This window comes from Theropithecus gelada, chromosome 3, assembly GCF_003255815.1.
Source record: "Theropithecus gelada isolate Dixy chromosome 3, Tgel_1.0, whole genome shotgun sequence".
Lineage (NCBI taxonomy): Eukaryota > Metazoa > Chordata > Mammalia > Primates > Cercopithecidae > Theropithecus > Theropithecus gelada.
Genome location: NC_037670.1, coordinates 179016227 through 179033867, shown reverse-complemented (window position 1 = coordinate 179033867; position 17641 = coordinate 179016227). Strand labels below are relative to the sequence as shown.

Here is a 17641-nt window from a genome sequence, read left to right as displayed (position 1 = left end):
AGCTTTTTGATAGTCTTGCCTCTCAGGCCAGTTAATCTTTTGTCCAAATTGCTCTCTACCTTACAGAACGTTCCCTGCTTTCCTAGAATTGATGTCTGTCCTCTTTGTCACTGTTGAGCTTTGACTGACTTGCTGTTACATCTTGAATGCCATCATGGCTCCTGTGATAGGCAAGAAGGTTTGTGCCTGCTAGAGGCCAGACTATGTGAAACCCAGACTTGGACACAGGCCTAGAAATGTCTATCCAGACAACCAAACCAGCAGTGGGAGGGTGAATGCCATGGGTTTAGACACGGCATTTGCTTTGTTGTTTGCTGCCAGTGGCCTTAGTGCTACTTCATCCGGACAGCATGTGAAACGAACACAGCAGCATTCCCTCACCTTGCCTGGAAAGCTTTCTTTAAAACTTCATTATAGTACTTACGTTTATCTTTACTAAGTATTGTCAGCTAAGCCACCTGTCTGTTGAGGATTATCAGGGAAGACTTTTACAAAAAGGCCTTTTTATTTGAACAATGTATCTATCATAAAAAATAATGTGTTTCTTTCTTTAGATGCTTGGAGAGTTCCCTTAAAAGTGTCTGCAGAGTTGTTGATGGTATGTCAAATTAATAACCTTACTTTGGCTATTACTGTACTATTAAAATGCAGTAGGAATGTATTTGTAATAAATTAAAAATTAGTAATTTGTCAACATGATAACAAATGAATTATCTACTCCAGTAAATCCTAGGATTGATTTTTCTCTTGTTAGGATGTGATTGTCATTATTTTTATATATACATGTGAGGGGCTCATTTGCTTCAGAGAGCTGTGTGATTGCTTATAGAGAACAGTAAAATCAAAGGTGATGTCTTGTTTTTCGTAGGGTTAGAAAGGCAAGAACTTGAAGAACCATTGGAAGCAATGGATGTGTAACCTACTTGAGGCTACAGATCAGAACTTAAGGAGTCCCGGGTCTCGTGATGAGGGGAAATGTTTTCATAGTGTCCTGAGTTGGGAGTCACATCACAGTGCTTGAGGTCTCTGCTTTTCAGGATAGGCCATTCTTGAAGTGTGAGGGCCATTGGTTGTTAGTTACAAGACAGAGAGGTGCTTTCTGCATTCTCTCTCATCTGTCAAGTGTGATGAGTGGAAAATCAGTTGTCTTTTCTCTTTTCCCCACATTCATATTTCCTAAGTTACAGACAGGACTACTTCAATATCACTTTAGACTTTGTCTGCTGTGACTTCCCACTGTTTGGCTGAACATCAGCACTTTGAGAATAGCAGATTTTTTTACTGTTGGCCAATAGTAGTGTAATTTTAAGACTTTGGTTTATGTTCATGTTGTTATATACTAACCTTTGTTTTTAAAAATGGATTTCCATGTCATGGACCCACCAAGTTTTCACCACATTTCTATTGTATACGGAGGTAATTTAGGGTTTGTGCCACTTGAACAACTAGCTGAGGAGAATAGTGTCATGAGGATTAGCAGCTAACACCCACGCCTGTGTTTCTGGTTATTTATCTACTGACTTACTCGGTTTTCAGATCTCATCTGGAAGCTGCTGATAATCATTCTGAGTCTCTGAGGAAGCCCCCCAAGCCACAGTCTTGTTTTCTTCTTGCTAATGATAACGTGATCGTAGATGTATTTTTTTTCCTAGCTTAAACTAGTAGTTATGATTTTAATTTTAAAGACATAACCAGTTTGGACACATCAGCAAAAGCAAATATTCTCCCAGTTCATTTAGCTGAAAGGAATTTTATGGTGGCTTTTAAGCTCACACTGAGAAAGTGGTCATCAGAGTTTTCCTCCCAAACTATATGGCTTATATTCTGAAGTTGTCAGGGGCTCCAGATGTCAGCTTCTCTGGTGGCTTTGTATCAGTAATTAAAAGCTAAAAATCTTAGAGACAAAGAGGCCCAGTTTACCCTTTTTCCCTATCCCACCATTTGTTTCTACTCTTGGTACCAGTGAATGACAATTTGGAGACTTAAATGCGATCTTTGGAAATAGAGAGTTGAGAAATTGTTTTCTTATAAAGACTATAATAAGAAAAAGTGTAATAAACTTTCCTGCAAATTATTATAAAGCTTGATTCTCTGTGTATGACAGGGCTAATAGATTTTGAATGCTTTCTGTAGATATATTTATTTTGGTTGTCTAGATATGGCAACAATATTTAGAAAAAATAAGTTTAGTTAAAGTAAATTAATAAGATTGAGAGCAATTCCTTCAAGTAATAAAACATCTAGGAAAGACATGGTTGGTCCACACAAGTCAAAGAACCTCTGAGTTGAAACTGTGAAGGAGGAGTGAACGAGGAATAGGGTAGAATGGAGATGCTGACTGTGGTGGGGACCCCACAAGGGAATCCCATCTCCTTCCTGCTCTCTTTGTGCTTAGCATGGCTTCTGCTCCAGGGTCAGGGACTGGAGCTGGTCCTAGTGGATGTGACCATGTTGCTGAGGCAGAGTGTAGGTTTTGGTACCTTGTCTGGCTGTTGGTAGCAAGCAGTGTTGATTTGATTGTCATGTAACATCTTTTGTGAAATCTCATAGGTGAAATTTCTCTTTTAGGAATAGTCTTAGGGCAGAGATATAATTTCAGTCATGTTTTCCACATTCTAAATTGGGACACAGGACAAAATATTTGAAATAAAAACCATTCTGAGAAGTTCAAGGTTGAGGGCTGCATGTATGTAACATGGAGGAAAAAAAGGAACAAAGATACTTTAAGATACCGAAAGGATTCTGTGAATAAAGAGGGAAAGAAAAAAACAAAAAACAAAAACAATACAGAGGTTCACTCTGGAATATTAGCTTCTGCTCCTGGCTTGCATTGTCCTAGTGATCTTTTGAGGTGAAGACTAGTTCTGATGTGGTGAAGAACAACATGATTCTTGTATATGTTTAAGTAGTTTGATTATTCGACACATAAATCTTTTGGAAGCTACTGTATTACTTAGTAGATTGATTGAATTAAAGTCGACAATATTTTAATTGCAGAGTGTAAGACTACCTCCCAAACTGAAACAGAATGAAGTAGCTAACGTCCAGCCTTCTTCCAAAAGAGCCAGGTATGAGTAATAACCTTAAATGTTTTAGTGCTGGCTTTCACAGGTCTGCTTTGGAAAATTGGTGGCAATTGAGGAACGTTTCTAAAATGTTTTGCAGTAAATAGGATTTGAAAGAGTTTGCTTTTTGCTTTACAACTTTATTTCATTTTAATGACATAGGCCAGTATATTTTTTATTTATTTTTATTTTTTTTTATTTTTTTATTTTTTTTTGAGACGGAGTCTTGCTCTGTCGCCCAGGCTGGAGTGCAGTGGCCGGATCTCAGCTCACTACAAGCTCCGCCTCCCGGGTTCCCACCATTCTCCTGCCTCAGCCTCCCGAGTAGCTGGGACTACAGGCGCCACCACCTCGCCCGGCTAGTTTTTTGTATTTTTTAGTAGAGACGGGGTTTCACTGTGTTAGCCAGGATGGTCTTGATCTCCTGACCTCGTGATCCGCCCGTCTCGGCCTCCCAAAGTGCTGGGATTACAGGCTTGAGCCACCGCGCCCGGCCCATATTTTTTATTTTTTAAAAATTCAGTCTTTTTCTTTAAGCGACATATTATAAGAAGCCCCTCTCCACCATGTAAAACAGAAGCTACAGTGGTGGATATGGGGTGGGAGGTCTAGAGCCCAGCTCAGAGGTACACCGCGGAGCCCCAGGCCTCCTGGGCATGGCTGAAGAACATGCTCTAGGTGCCAAGAGAGCATGTAGGCTGTGACGTCGTCTTGGGTATGCTCCTTGGATCTGCCAGTTCTCGATGAGGACAGAGCAGTGTTGGCCATGGTGGGAAGGAGGATCCAGACCCAAAGCCTTTGGAAGGACATGTGCAGTGCACATGGCATGTTGGTTTTTGGCTTGGAGTATGTAGATTGAGATGCATATCATTTTAGTGTCATGTCGGCCAGCAGGGGTCAATAATGATGTCCTGCCAATCATTTACTTAGTAAGGCATAGCAAATGCAGGAGCAAACCAACAGAGCTTTTATTTTCTTCCTTGATTCTAGAAAACTCTTCTTTCCAAACTGTACATGGTGAAATATAACTGCTTGAATTGTTTTTTGCAGTTACCAGTTTCTTCATCTTTTCTTTCCTGCTCATCCTCTTTCCCTCCTTCCATTCCCCACTTTCAAAACACAAACTGAACTGTTGACTTTTGTAATAAAATCCTAATTATGTGATATTTTTTGAGGCTGTCATCAAATTGCCACAAATAAATTTTAAAATAAATTTTTATTGGACTGTCTCAGAAAATAATAAGCTGAAAAAAAGATCTAAAAAGTTTAAGGGTTATGTAAAAAACAAAAAGGTTTAATTTAAAATGTGTGCTTGAGCAGAGTCGCGTTTTCATAATTTGTGGTTGAAGAGGGCTAGAATGTAAAAGACACTGGAAGCTCTAGCAACACTCGGCTGACCTATAGTGATGGTGAACGTGCAAACAAGGAGTGGCCTGAGTCACACAAGGTTATCTTAAAAACTTGATAGAAAAGAATGAAGTATAAAGCTAGCAAAATCAGTAATGTTTAGAAGCAACTTTGCTTTCTTCTGAAAGCCAATTAAAAAATTAATCAGGAGGGGATTGATGAAGAAGGAAGTATTGATCTTAACCAAAAGTGAATTGGATGCCTCCCTTGGAAGCTTCAGAAGTAGTCTTTTTTGGAAGGTGACTTTATGGAAATGGTGGAAAGAAAAGAAGGACAGATAGCTCGTTGTATTTTTCCTTTAATAATAAAAACCACATGCAGTTAAAACTTGTTAAACTATTGAAATCCCTTGTTTTCTAAAGAAAATTTTCATTGTAAGTAAATATGAAATCACCACTATTTAATGGGTATTTCTTCCACAGAATTGAAGACATACCACCTCCCACTAAAAAGCTAACTCCGGAATTGACCCCTTTTGTGCTTTTCACTGGATTCGAGCCTGTCCAGGTTCAACAGTATATTAAGGTGAAATTTCATCTACTTCCTACAAGGATTTTTAGCAGTGTCCCTTTTTGTATATATTTACTTCAGATCAGCAGTTTATTAACTTACATAGTTTAGATAGTCAGGAATATCTTGTTGTAGCAGTCTTTATAGTGCATATTTATGAAGTATTTTTAGTAGTATTTATAGTAACAACTAGTTAAATGTTTAGTGGCTTCCTGCCATGTTCTGTGCTATTATTTCATACTTAAATACTTGCTTTCTTATTAGCACAGGCCAGGAACCGTGTTAATAGTCACATGAACATTTGCAAGTCTCCTTCTGTGTCATATTCATAAAGACATCCAGCATGAAGGAAAACTGTCTTTTCAAGTTATCTGATTGAAACACAGTCTACCTAAGATTAGTTTTCTTGGGAAAGGGAGTTTGCGTATTTGTTTAGATGATAAATGGGCACAGGTTTTAAATATACTTTTTGAAATAACAACCCAAAGGATGATGGGATTTTGTTTTGTTTTGGTGAGGGAGAGGATGGTTAAGAGTATAAGTTGACCTGTATTATGGTGGATTCATACATTTCACTCCTGGTTAACAATTATAAATGCTACTATTATACATTTAGAACAAATTAATTTCTCCACCTTGAAAATGTGAGGATAGTTATTAGGAGGTCGCTTTTTTATATGCTCAAATCTTAGCCAGTTTTTATGCCATCATTTCAGAAAACGAAGATAGCAGGTAAATGTTCCTCATTAACACCAGTTTCAGCCTAGCAAGTCTTGGCTGTTTACTCTTCATTGTGAAGTGAGCTGCATCATTCTCATGTCATTTAATTTATTCATGGAGATATGTTATTGATGTTTGATGGAGAATTCGTATTTTAATCTTGATTTGTGTGGATTTAAACTACAGAAATGTAAATGATAAATTCTCCTTTTTATTTTTCTCCTGTAGTTATAGGTTTCATCTTACCTGTCACACTGTTTTCTTTGGCTGAGAATTAGTCATAAACCTTGTCTTTAGATAGGTATTTCTCTGTGTTACTCTCTGTCAGTGTGGCTCTATGGATGCTGAACTTTCTCATTTCTGACCTGTGCTTGTGACCTTTAGAAGCTCTACATTCTCGGTGGGGAGGTGGCAGAGTCTGCACAGAAGTGCACGCATCTCATTGCCAGCAAAGTGACTCGCACTGTGAAGTTCCTGACGGCAATTTCTGTCGTGAAGCACATAGTGACGCCAGAGTGGCTGGAAGAATGCTTCAGGTGTCAGAAGTTCATTGGTAAGGAGCAGCACCAGTAACTTTGTTTTTACTGCCAAATAAACTTTTTTTTCCTTGAATTCATCTCTTTCATCCCAACAAATATTTATTTTTTTAACTGTGATAGTTATTCATTTAAATTTATACATTTTTTTCATATCCCCAGTGATTCCTTTGATTGATGTCTTTGCATTTTACCTTAAGTATAAAAGTTTTGGTAAATTGGACAATATTAGGGGGAAAACAAGCTCTATGTCCCTCTTTTTATTTTCTTGTTAGTATATTTCGTTTGGAATCTGGCTGTAAAATGAGATTTTTCAAAGTGCAGGGAAGTATAATTTTTTTCTTTATTTGGAAAGAGAGCAGGTGTATGTAAATGTCCTACTCAAATACACTTTGGATATCAGTTTATATAAGGAGGGAAAGACATCTATGTCCTCTTGCCCATCTTCCATTGTTCAGAGCCCCAAAAGAGAAATTCTTTTACCAACAGTCACATTTAGAGATGGCACGTAAAAGATAGTTTTTTCTTAGGTTGATATACCCTAAGTGTTTTTAGAACCTTGCTAGGTATAAAATAAGTATAAATTCTAAGCGATTTTTTTCTTCATGGAGGCTGTATAGCCAGGGGAGCTGTGTGCCCTTACTGTCCTGCATAGCAGTGGTGTCACCCTGTGTCTGCGGAGTTGGTGTTTCCAGTGCATCATCTAGGCCAGGCACCTCTCAGCTTCCCCAGCTGTGTCCTGCATCCTCCCCTGGGCCCTGTCTGGGTTGAGCAGTTCAGAGGCACATGCCCCATGACAAGCTTCACCGAATTCTCAGTCTTTTTTCTCATTTGGTCTTTCTGCCCCAGCCACACTGGCACTAAAACTGAACTCCCTGGCTACTCCATCATGTAGCAGTTATATTGATTACCAGCCCCTGATTTAGAGCATCCACATGCTCATTTTTCTGTGCCAGTGTTTGCCCTGTATTGACGTGTTCTCACACTTTCTCACCTATGCCTCCCTCGCCCCCGACCCCCTAAGCAGAAAGATATAGCTGCCAAAGGGAAGAGCAAGGCCTGCAGGGGGTGCTACTAGGTCCCGTTACACTCTTGTGGCTAAACTCACCTTGTTTATCACTTAACAGACACAAGTCATCATTAAATCCGTCTTTTAAATTTAAAATATTTTAGATTCATGTCACATTTTTGGCCACAGATTTTAAATGTAATTCATGTTTATGAAAATAAATTAGAAGTGTATATATCTTAAAGTTCATGTAGTCTAATTTTATAGATGAGAAAACCCAGAAAAATAAAGATACTTAAGATTGCTGTTTATAGCAAAACTAGAACTTAAGTTAAAATTTTATGATTCTGTATCTAAGGCAGTAAGACACAGGAAAGAATAAATCATTAATCTGAAGAAAAAACTAAATCCTCAAGTATGATATTCAGGCAATTCTTGTCATTCAGGTAGTTATGCTCTATAAAGTTGCACAGACACTGAGTTAGTGAATGCTCTACTGTAGCCTCTGGGTAAACATGGGGTTAGGTTCCTGAGAGCCTCTGTTCACTACATTTTCATTAGCCATTCATATATAACCTTGTTTTATGTGTATTTCTGTTTAAAGACACCTTATTCAATGTATATTGTTAATTCTTTGACATTCAACTCATGATCAGCAGCACTGTAGCTCATGCCTGCATGAAGCTTCCCTAACACACGTGTTTTCTCCATAAGGCACATCACAGCCTTCTTGCACTTAGGGCTGGGGACATTTTAAACAGCAAAATCACCAACATAAAGCACACAGATTTGAAAACAGTAGCCCTAAATAGATCACAAAGAGGATGCTTATTCACCATTTCAGCTGGAACAGGAAGGCAAGGCATGGCCTTGTTCCTCCTGGCTAGGAACGTTCATGTGGATGACTGATTCTTTTCCAGTCCATGTATGTCCACAAATGGCCACTGCAGTGCCACAGACACTGATTGTGGGTTCATAAATTTCAGAGGGGAGGAAAATTGGCAAATATGGAATCTGTGAATAATGAGGCTCGCATGTATTAAGTGGTATTTAGAAATTTTTTTAATTGAAATTTTGAAAATTTTTCGTCACCAAAGTAAAAAGATATTAATGAAACATAAAACTTAACAATGAAAGCAGAAGAAAAACATGGTAGAAACAATTACTACAAACATTTTAGTTTCCAATTTCATATAATGTTATAAAATTTAGAAGGAGATAGTCTACTGGTTAATAGAAATAGTGAGTGTAAATCTTAGCTTCTGCTGTGGGAGCATGGCATACAGCAGCCTGGGTTGGGGGGAAGGCGGGTCTGTAATGTTCCAGCCTCTGTTGGCTCTGTCTGCTGCTTTTGGGCAACACCCAGGCTTGGAGATCTTTATTATTACTTTCTGATTTTGCTTATTCTTTTTCTTTTCCAACCAAGAACATGCTAATTCTTTGAAAATTAGTTTGCCAAGCAGCCAATTTAGTGAATGACCAATTTACTTAATTTTTCAAGTTTCAGTTTGTGAAAATCTGGTTCTTTTATCTGTATATAAAGTTTACAGTTCATATTTGATGGGAAGTTTTGGTTGACTAGCTTTTATTTCTTTATAGCACTGTTAATAAGTGTTTGCTGTGTTATATTATAAACATTTAATATTGAGAAAATATATTTCATGTTTTATCTTCCATATTTTAGGATTTCCTAAGATAATTTTTCCAGTTTATAATTTTTCCAGTTTATAATTATTCTTTTTAAAAAACAGACAATTTTTAGGGCAGTTTTAGGTTCATGGCAAAATTACAGAAAGTACAGAGAGTTCCCGTATACCCCACCCATACCCATGCACACACACTGCCACCCCCACTACAGTCACCATCCCACACCAGAGTGAAATGTTTATTAACTGTTGATGAAGCTACATTGATATTTGGGTCATTGTCACCCAAAGTCCATAGTTACATTAGGGCTTACTCTTGGCCTTGAACAGTCATTGGGTTTTAACAAATGTGTAAGGATGTGATTTTGCTATTACAGCGGCATATAGGGTTGTTCCACTGCCCTAAAAATCCTGTGTGCTCCACCCACTCACTCCTTCCTGCCTTCTGACCCCTGGCAATCACTGAGCTTTTATTCTTTCTGTAGTCTTGCCCTTTCCAGAATGTTACATATTGGGAATCATACAGTATATAGGATTTTCAGATTTGCTTCCTTTGCTTAGCAATATACGTCCCAGCTTCCTCCATGTCTTTTCATGGCTTGATAGTGCATTTCTTTTTAGCACTAAATAATATTCCATTGTCAGAATGTGTCTGTTCAGCCCCTCACCTACACAAGGACATCTTAGCTGTTTCTAAATTTTCTCAGTTATCAGTAAAGCTGCTAAAACATCCATGTGCAGGTTTTAGTGTGGACATGTTTTCAACTCCTTTTGGTAAATCAACAAGGTGTGCAATTGCTTGATCATATGGTAAGAGTACGTCTAGCTTTGTAAGAAACCACCGGGCTGTCTTCTGAAGTGCCCGTGCCATTTCGCATTCCCATCGGCAGTGAGTGGGAGCTCCTGTTGCTCCACATCCTCCTCAGCATGTGCTGGTGTCAGTGCTCTGGGTTTTGGCCATTGTAATAGGTGAGGTCCAGGTTACTTATTATTTCTTTCATGGATTGTGTCTTTGGTGGTGTATCTAAAAGTCATTGCCAAACTCAAGGTCCCTTAGATTCTCTCTTGTGTTATCTTCTAAGAGTTTCATAGTTTTGCATTTTACATTTAGGTCTATGTTCCATTTTTGGGTCAGTTTTTTTTTAAAAGAGAGTAAAGTCTGTGTCCAGATTCCTTTTATTGCATATGGACGTCCAGTTGTTCCAGCATCATTTGTTGAAAGGACTCTTTTCTACACCTGTTTTGGTAGGTGCATGTTTTTGGGATTTTATATTGATGTGTAATTTAAACAAAATTTGAGACATCGATATTATAATCAATTTCTGGGATACTCATTTCTTTTGTACTTCCATGAAAAGTTTAATGTTCAGGTTGAGTCTTTACATTGCTACTACTAAGTTAACATAACCCTGTTTGAAAAAACCAAAATCTCAATGTCTCATCTGTGACAGGATCGTCTTAGCTGTATTATTTTATTTTTCAATGTTACTTTCTTTTCTTTTTAAGACAAGAGTCTCGCCGGGCGCGGTGGCTCAAGCCTGTAATCCCAGCACTTTGGGAGGCCGAGTCGGGCGGATCACGAGGTCAGGAGATCGAGACCATCCTGGCTAACCCGGTGAAACCCTGTCTCTACTAAAAAATACAAAAAAACTAGCCGGGCGAGGTGGCGGGCGCCTGTAGTCCCAGCTACTCGGGAGGCTGAGGCCGGAGAATGGCGTGAACCTGGGAGGCGGAGCTTGCAGTGAGCTGAGATTCACCCACTGCACTCCGGGCCAGAGGGGAGAGCCCCCCCCCGTCTAAAAAAAAAAAAAAAAAAAAGACAAGAGTCTCACCCAGTCTGTTGCCCAGGCTGGAGTGGAGTAGTGCCATTGGCTTACTGCAACCTCTGCCTCCCGGGTTCAAGCCATTGTCCTGCCTCAGCCTCCCTAGTAGCTGGGACTACAGGCGCCCACCACGACCACACCTGGCTAATTTTTTTTTGTATTTTTTAGTAGAGACAGGGTTTCACCCTGTTGGCCAGGCTGGTCTTGAACTCCTGACCTCAAGAGATCCACCCGCCTCGGCCTCCCAAAGTGCTGGGATTACAGGTGTGAGCCACTGAGCTCAGTTGTATTTTCTCTATCATAAACATTAACTACTACTTGGTGATCTCACACAAGTTCTTCAGAAGGCATATCAGCCTTCGTTTTTCCCCTAGAAAGTAACACTTCAAATATACCATCTCATGTGTGACAGTACTTTTTTTGTTCGTTTTTTAATTCATCATTTTTTCTTTCTCCAAATTTTAGACCTTTTTTATCTTCTTTCACCTAAAAAGCCCTTCTACCCGCTGGTTGACTCAGGGATTGAATTTGTATTTCTCACCATTGGTGGACAGATCCCTGCGTTTCTGTCATGATGTGGTTGCTCCTGCCCAGCAGTCAGCAGACTGGTCCATACGCTGAGAATGGTTTTTCCATTTTTAAAATATTGCTTAAAAAAGAGAAGAGGAATATGCAAGAGAAATAATACATAGCCCACAAATCCTAAAATATGTATCATCTTGGCAACCCCAGTTTGCCAATCCCAAATCACTTTTCCTTGTTTTCTGCTTTTGATGTGTATATTATTGGGTTTGAGCTGCCTTATTATGCTGTTTGGTTGGTAGGAAATGGAGGAGGAGGAGAAGAAATGGTTTTCTGAATATGAGACATATTTATAGGAAGATTGAAACATTTTGTGATCTTTAACTTTTGACATATTTCTTAAAATGTTACTATGAAAAGTCTGAAAATCTGTCAATTATTAATAATTGTTAGAAGTCTTTAAAAATTGATAAAACTATCCTTTATAAATTGCTGTATATTTTTATATACTTAAAAGGAATGTATGTTTGGTGAATCTTTAAAGTTTGGTAAATTCACAATTGATTATCAGCCAAATGACTCCAATGTCCTACAAGTCCTTGAGTTTGTATGTGTGTGTGTGTGTAACATACATATAACATATATATAACATATAAAACATATATAACATCTTTTTTAATACACACACACACACGGATGGGATTATTTAAAGCTTGTCTTTCTAGGACTGGAGGTTTTAACCTGAGATCTGTGGGCTTGGAAAGTTTGTGAACTTCCTAAAATAGTATATTGAAATCACAGTTGGGGGCTAAAGAGGGGGAGGAGCAGCTATGGGAAGAGGGTTCATATTTTTCAGTAATTTTTTTTCTTTTTTTATACTTTTGTTGTTAAAAAAAAATTATTACTATTATTTTGAGACCGGATGTTACTTTGTTGCCCAGGCTGGAGTGCATTGGTGCAATGATGGCTCACCACAGCCTCGAACTTCCCAGACTCAAGCAATCGTCCCACTTCAGCCCCCTGAGTAGCTGGGACTATGGGCACATGCTACCATGCCAAGCTGATTTTAAAATTTTTCTGTAGAGATGAAGTCTCACTATGTTGCCCAGGCTGTTCTCAAACTCCTGGCAACAAGCAGCTTTCCTTCCTCGGCTTCCCAAAGTGCTGGAATTACAGGCATGAGCCACCACACCCAGCCCTATTTTTTTCAAGAGTTTAGGACCCCAAATGGTTAATTACCACTGATCTAGGAGAAAAAATACCTGCCTGTCTTTTTTTGGTCTGGCTGTTTTTAGAGGGAAGTAAATGAAATATAATGGTGAGATTTAAATATCCGAAGGTTGTGCAGGTAAATGTAGCTGTAATATTACGTACCTGAATATGGGTGAGAATTTTGTGGGTCACACCTGCCACACTTCACGTGTCCACACTTTTTAGAGTATGTGCTGTTCTGTTTTCCAGATGAGCAGAACTACATTCTCCGAGATGCTGAGGCAGAAGTACTTTTCTCTTTCAGCTTGGAAGAATCCTTAAAACGGGCACATGTTTCTCCACTCTTTAAGGTACACTTTAAGGGAAAAGTAAATCAGTCCAAGTAAGCATAACACATGGACCTGCTGAAGGGAACTACCAGGTGATTTGATGGGAAGTGCACTTCCAGGGGAGCTGGGCTCACCCTGCATCCCGTTTACCACTTGGCTTCCTTCTTGGACATTGCCACTGGAGGTCTTCCTCTTGTGAACCACAGCACATTTCTAGAGAACTTTTCTTTACTATAACGTTTAAAAATAAGTACACAAATTTAATAAATACATCTGTGAGAAATAAGTTGTTCAAGGAGTAGGTTTTTGAATAATTGTTAAGAGGCATGTTCATTTTTCTGCTTTTAATAAATCTTTAGAGGACATTGCTTACTTCATACTATTGTCAATAAATGTATATTCAGCTGGAGAAGATACTTGGGAAAATATTCAGTGTGCATAGATATAATTTAGAACTAAAGATTTTTAAATGTTAGATAAGTGTTAGAACAGTTAGGAATTTTTTTTTGTATCAAAGAACTAAGTAAATCAATAAAGATAATCTGTTCTTTAACCTTCTTAAGGAGTCAACAGGAATTAGAAATGATTTGCAGTTTAAGACAGAATAGTATTTTGTGGTATCCTCAGGAGCAAGCTTTTTAGATAATTAAATCTTAAGTATCAATATCATTTCCTGCTCTGAGTTCAAATAAGATGGAGAAAATAAAGAAAAGGGATACAAGCCAGGCAGCATGCTACACCAGAGGCTGTTGTGGTGAAATATAATGCTGATTTAAAATTGTATGGAAATTGTGAAAAATATTTGCAATATTATTGCTTATTCACAAAACGATTTGTTTTAGGGACTTAAGTTCTGGTTACTTTAAATCATCTTCAGGCATACTTAACATGTGAAAATGCTTAAATTCCAAATTTACATCGCTGGATTCCTCTTCCACTTCAGACTGAGTGCTAGTAGGAGAATAGTAGCTTCATAATGTCATACAATTAGAAATTTTGTCAAAAATCTCAGGGCAGAATCTATGAAAATTATGTACTCTAAAAATTAAAGCATTTTAAGAACACAATACATATATTTTCATTTAATTTTAGGCAAAATATTTTTACATCACACCTGGAATCTGCCCAAGTCTTTCCACTATGAAGGCAATCGTAGAGTGTGCAGGAGGAAAGGTGCTATCCAAGCAGCCATCTTTCCGGAAACTCATGGAGCACAAGCAGAACTCGGTGGGTAGAGCGGAGTCCACCAGCGAGTCCGTCATTGCCCTGTATCAGAATCAGTGTTCGGTCACTGAGACACTCATTTTCTTTTCCTTAGAGTTTGTCGGAAATAATTTTAATATCCTGTGAAAATGACCTTCATTTATGCCGAGAATATTTTGCCAGAGGCATAGGTACGTTTCCCTGCTTACGTATGTGAGTGTGTGTGCACACGGCAGTGGATCTCTCTAACAGTCTGTTTCCACCCTGTTCAGATGTTCACAATGCAGAGTTCGTTCTGACCGGAGTACTCACACAAACGCTGGACTATGAATCATATCCTTTTCAAAAGACAATATAAAGTAGATGGGTTGGATATGAAATGGATTTCCCCGATTAATAAGGCAGTACCTTTCCTGTTTTGCAAGCCATTTTTCCTTTCTTTGCTATCGTGATTTATGCAGTGAACAATTCTTTTCTCTTCAGAATATTCATTTGAGTTGCTAATGAAAACATTCTCTTAACTTGCTGAGAGTTCAGTTTTAATAGGTGATGTTAATTAGAAAGGATCTGTGCTGTCTAGTTTATGGAGGTATTAAAGTATTTGACAATTAGATAAAATAGAAAATAATTGCAAAAATAAATACATGTTTCTTTTTATCAGCTCATTTTTGAGTTTGTAGTTTTCAAAATGAAATTTAGTTCGTATATAGCCTTTGTACTCAGGAACTTTGGGATGGGAAATAAATTCTACTAAATAGAAGTGGCAGAGTGAATACTTTATCAACGTGTCAGGAAAATGCAAAGTCAGTCTTTAGAATAATGACACGCTTAGACTTTTTTCTATTTCAGACATTCAGAAAAAAATAAAGCTCATCATCTGTTATTTGAATTCCTATTAAAAATCTCTGAATTATTATTTTAATGTATGAACAGCCCATCAGTGAAGCAAAACATGCCTTACAGGTCATTATGGGAAAATTCTGTTTCAACTGCCGCTTCCCAATGCAGAGGGCCTTCTGCCAGGGTTTTCTCAGGACTTCTCCCTGTGGCTCCTGCAATGAAGCTGGAGGGCCGAGCTCCTCCTCCCTGTGAGGGTGGGAGCCTCTGCCACCTCTGACCAGTGTCAGCCTCAGTGGACCATTCCTTACGCAGGGGAATTTTGTGTTTGGGATAGGACTGCTTCAGTAAGGCACAGAGGTCAGAATGATACCATCCTTGCCGAGTTTTTTTCTCTTTGTGTGTGCCTGTTTCATCCAGGTAATTACATTTAAGTATATTTACATTTAAATACACTGACATTCATCCAGTTAATTACATTTATCAAACATTTTCCTCTTAACCCTAAAGAGCTTATGGTTATAATAGTAGACAGAAGACCTTGATATCACTGAGAGAAAAGCACTTTTAAGAAGTAAAATTTGGCTGGACGCGGTGGCTCATGCCTATAATCCCAGGATGGGAGGCCAAGGCAGGCGGATCACCTGAGATCAGGAGTTCGAGACCAACCTGGCCAACATGGTGAAACCCTGTCTCTACTAAAAATAGAAAAAAATTACTTGGGCATGGTGGCGGGCACCTGTAATCACAGCTACTTGGTGAGGCAGGAGAATCACTTGAACCCGGGAGGCAGGGGTTGCAGTGAGCCAGTATCACGCCATTGCGGTATAGCCTGGGCAACGAGTGAAACTCTGTCTTTAAAAAAAAAAGAAGTAAAATTTGCCTCAGTCCCAGAAGCCAATGTCATGTTTAGCCATAAATAGCCTGTCTAGTTGGAATGAGGCTTGGTGCAGAAGTGCTCTTATCATTCATATCAGAGCTTGGTGTATTCCATACCGCCATCTATTAGAAAATTATTGCAGGAGCTACTGATAGGAATGATAAGAGGCCTGTTAAATTTTTACAGATACGCTATAAGCATTTGGTTTTTATACAATATGTACTCTTGCATGTTTTCCAGACTTTTTTCTGGCATTCATATTTGTATTTGTGAAAGCCTGTTCTATACTACATTTACTTTCAGAAGAAATTGCTTTAAAAGTTATATGGGTGACTTGTAAGTATTACCTTGGGGGCCTTTTTTCATATCCGTAACTTGATTAATTTTGCCCAAAGCGGACGGTTTAGAATTGCAGAGGTCGGCACCTGCTCCTGAAGGTATAGGTAGGAATCAGCTGTTTGTATTGGGGCTTTGGGGATGTCAGCTCTTGGGGGCTGTGTGGTGTACATGTTAATTAAAGGACACTTCAGCTATTGCTGGGCCTCAGCTCTGGCCGCATGATGGATCCCCTGGGGAGCTGGCACAGGTGCTGATGTCCCTGGGCTGAGCGAGCCTGTGTGTCAGGGCTGAGGCCCTCCTGTGATGTGGGTGTGCAGCAGAGCGATTGGTTTGAATGGGTAAGAAAGAGGCTGCAGCATTCCTACAAGGGTGTCCCTGAAACTGGGTGATGAATGTTGGAACCCTTGGTTTCATGTTTTTCTTTTGCCTTGTGTTTGAAAGTCGTTTTCCTCAACAAGCCTACATATAAGTTCAACTGATGGCGTCTAGGCTGCAGTGCGTGTGGACTCCTGCGGTACGGGGCCAGCTGTCTGGCTGGCAAGGAGCTGCCGCGCTTCCTTCACGTGCTCTTGTTTTCCAGCTGCTTTCTTGGGGGATCAGACTGTAAAGCAGGAAGACAGATATAATAAATATACTGCATCTTTTTAAGATGTGCAATTTTATTCTGAGGAAACATAAATTATGTTTTGTATTATATGACTTTAAGAGCCCACATTAGGTTTTATGATTCATTTGCCAGGTTTTTAAATGTTTTCACAAAACTGTTATGGGACTTCAACTAGAAATAAAATGGTGTAAATAAAGACCTTGCTATCTCTAAATTATGGATGTTAAAGATTTGAAATGTTTTGTACTTTGATTATTTTTATTTCTTATACTCTGTTTTCTTTTATATTGATATCTTGCCCACATTTTAAATAAATGTACTTTTGAACTTAGAATTGAGTAATCCTTTATTATTCCACATTTTTTGCATAACTTTTATAATTTACATCAAACTGGATCACATTTTAAGTAATTTCAAGACAAAATATTTTCCAGTAAATTTTTACCTCAAGAAATAATTTCTAGAAGCCAGCCCCTTTTTTGTCACCGTAATAAACTCCATCCCAGGCAGGGGCGGATTCAGATTATTTTGCAATCACTAAACACAGGCGCAACCAGTGAGAGCCAGTGACGCTACGGAACTTCCATCTATCCCGCTTCTTTCCAGACCCTGTTGCAGTACACGTCTTGTTGGATCATAGGTGTAATAAAATGGTAGGAGACCGTCGGTTTATTAAAGATGAGCAGGGCAGTAACTGCTAATGTCTTTAGATCGTGCCGACCAGTGCTGTCACAGACATTCAGAGCTGTTTTTTAACAAACATTGTGCCTCAAAATATGTCTGCTTTTAAGCTTGTATTTTTGTGCCTAAATAAACTTAGAGATACTGACTTCTCTCTGAGTAGATGTGGAACTGACCTTTTCCCCTCATGTACCACAGGTAGAATTGGTGTTGCTGTAAAATATTTTAGATTCTGCAGAATCCTGGAAGTGCAGAAGCGTTTCATAAATCAGAATTTTCATTTGCAAGTATTCAAAGTACTTCCCTACTACCTAG

At 38.8% G+C, this 17641-nt stretch overlaps 1 protein-coding gene across 4 annotated transcripts in view; it reads left to right on the top strand.

Moving 5' to 3' along the window:
* PAXIP1 (PAX interacting protein 1) overlaps positions 1 to 16976 on the top strand; it is a 60140-nt gene extending 43164 nt beyond the window's left edge. For 2 of the 4 annotated variants that reach the window (XM_025380855.1, XM_025380857.1), the window contains 9 exons: positions 555 to 598; positions 2998 to 3068; positions 4895 to 4997; positions 6087 to 6255; positions 12700 to 12800; positions 13872 to 14006; positions 14098 to 14173; positions 14255 to 14315; positions 16502 to 16976. In XM_025380855.1, the coding sequence (XP_025236640.1) occupies positions 555 to 598; positions 2998 to 3068; positions 4895 to 4997; positions 6087 to 6255; positions 12700 to 12800; positions 13872 to 14006; positions 14098 to 14173; positions 14255 to 14315; positions 16502 to 16517 (776 nt within the window). In that variant the 3' untranslated portion in view covers positions 16518 to 16976. Of the gene's footprint in view, positions 1 to 554; positions 599 to 2997; positions 3069 to 4894; positions 4998 to 6086; positions 6256 to 12699; positions 12801 to 13871; positions 14007 to 14097; positions 14174 to 14254 lie in introns of all 4 variants that reach the window. The other 2 variants (XM_025380854.1, XM_025380856.1) reach the window with 1 other exon arrangement.
* The last annotated feature ends 665 nt before the right edge of the window (positions 16977 to 17641 follow it).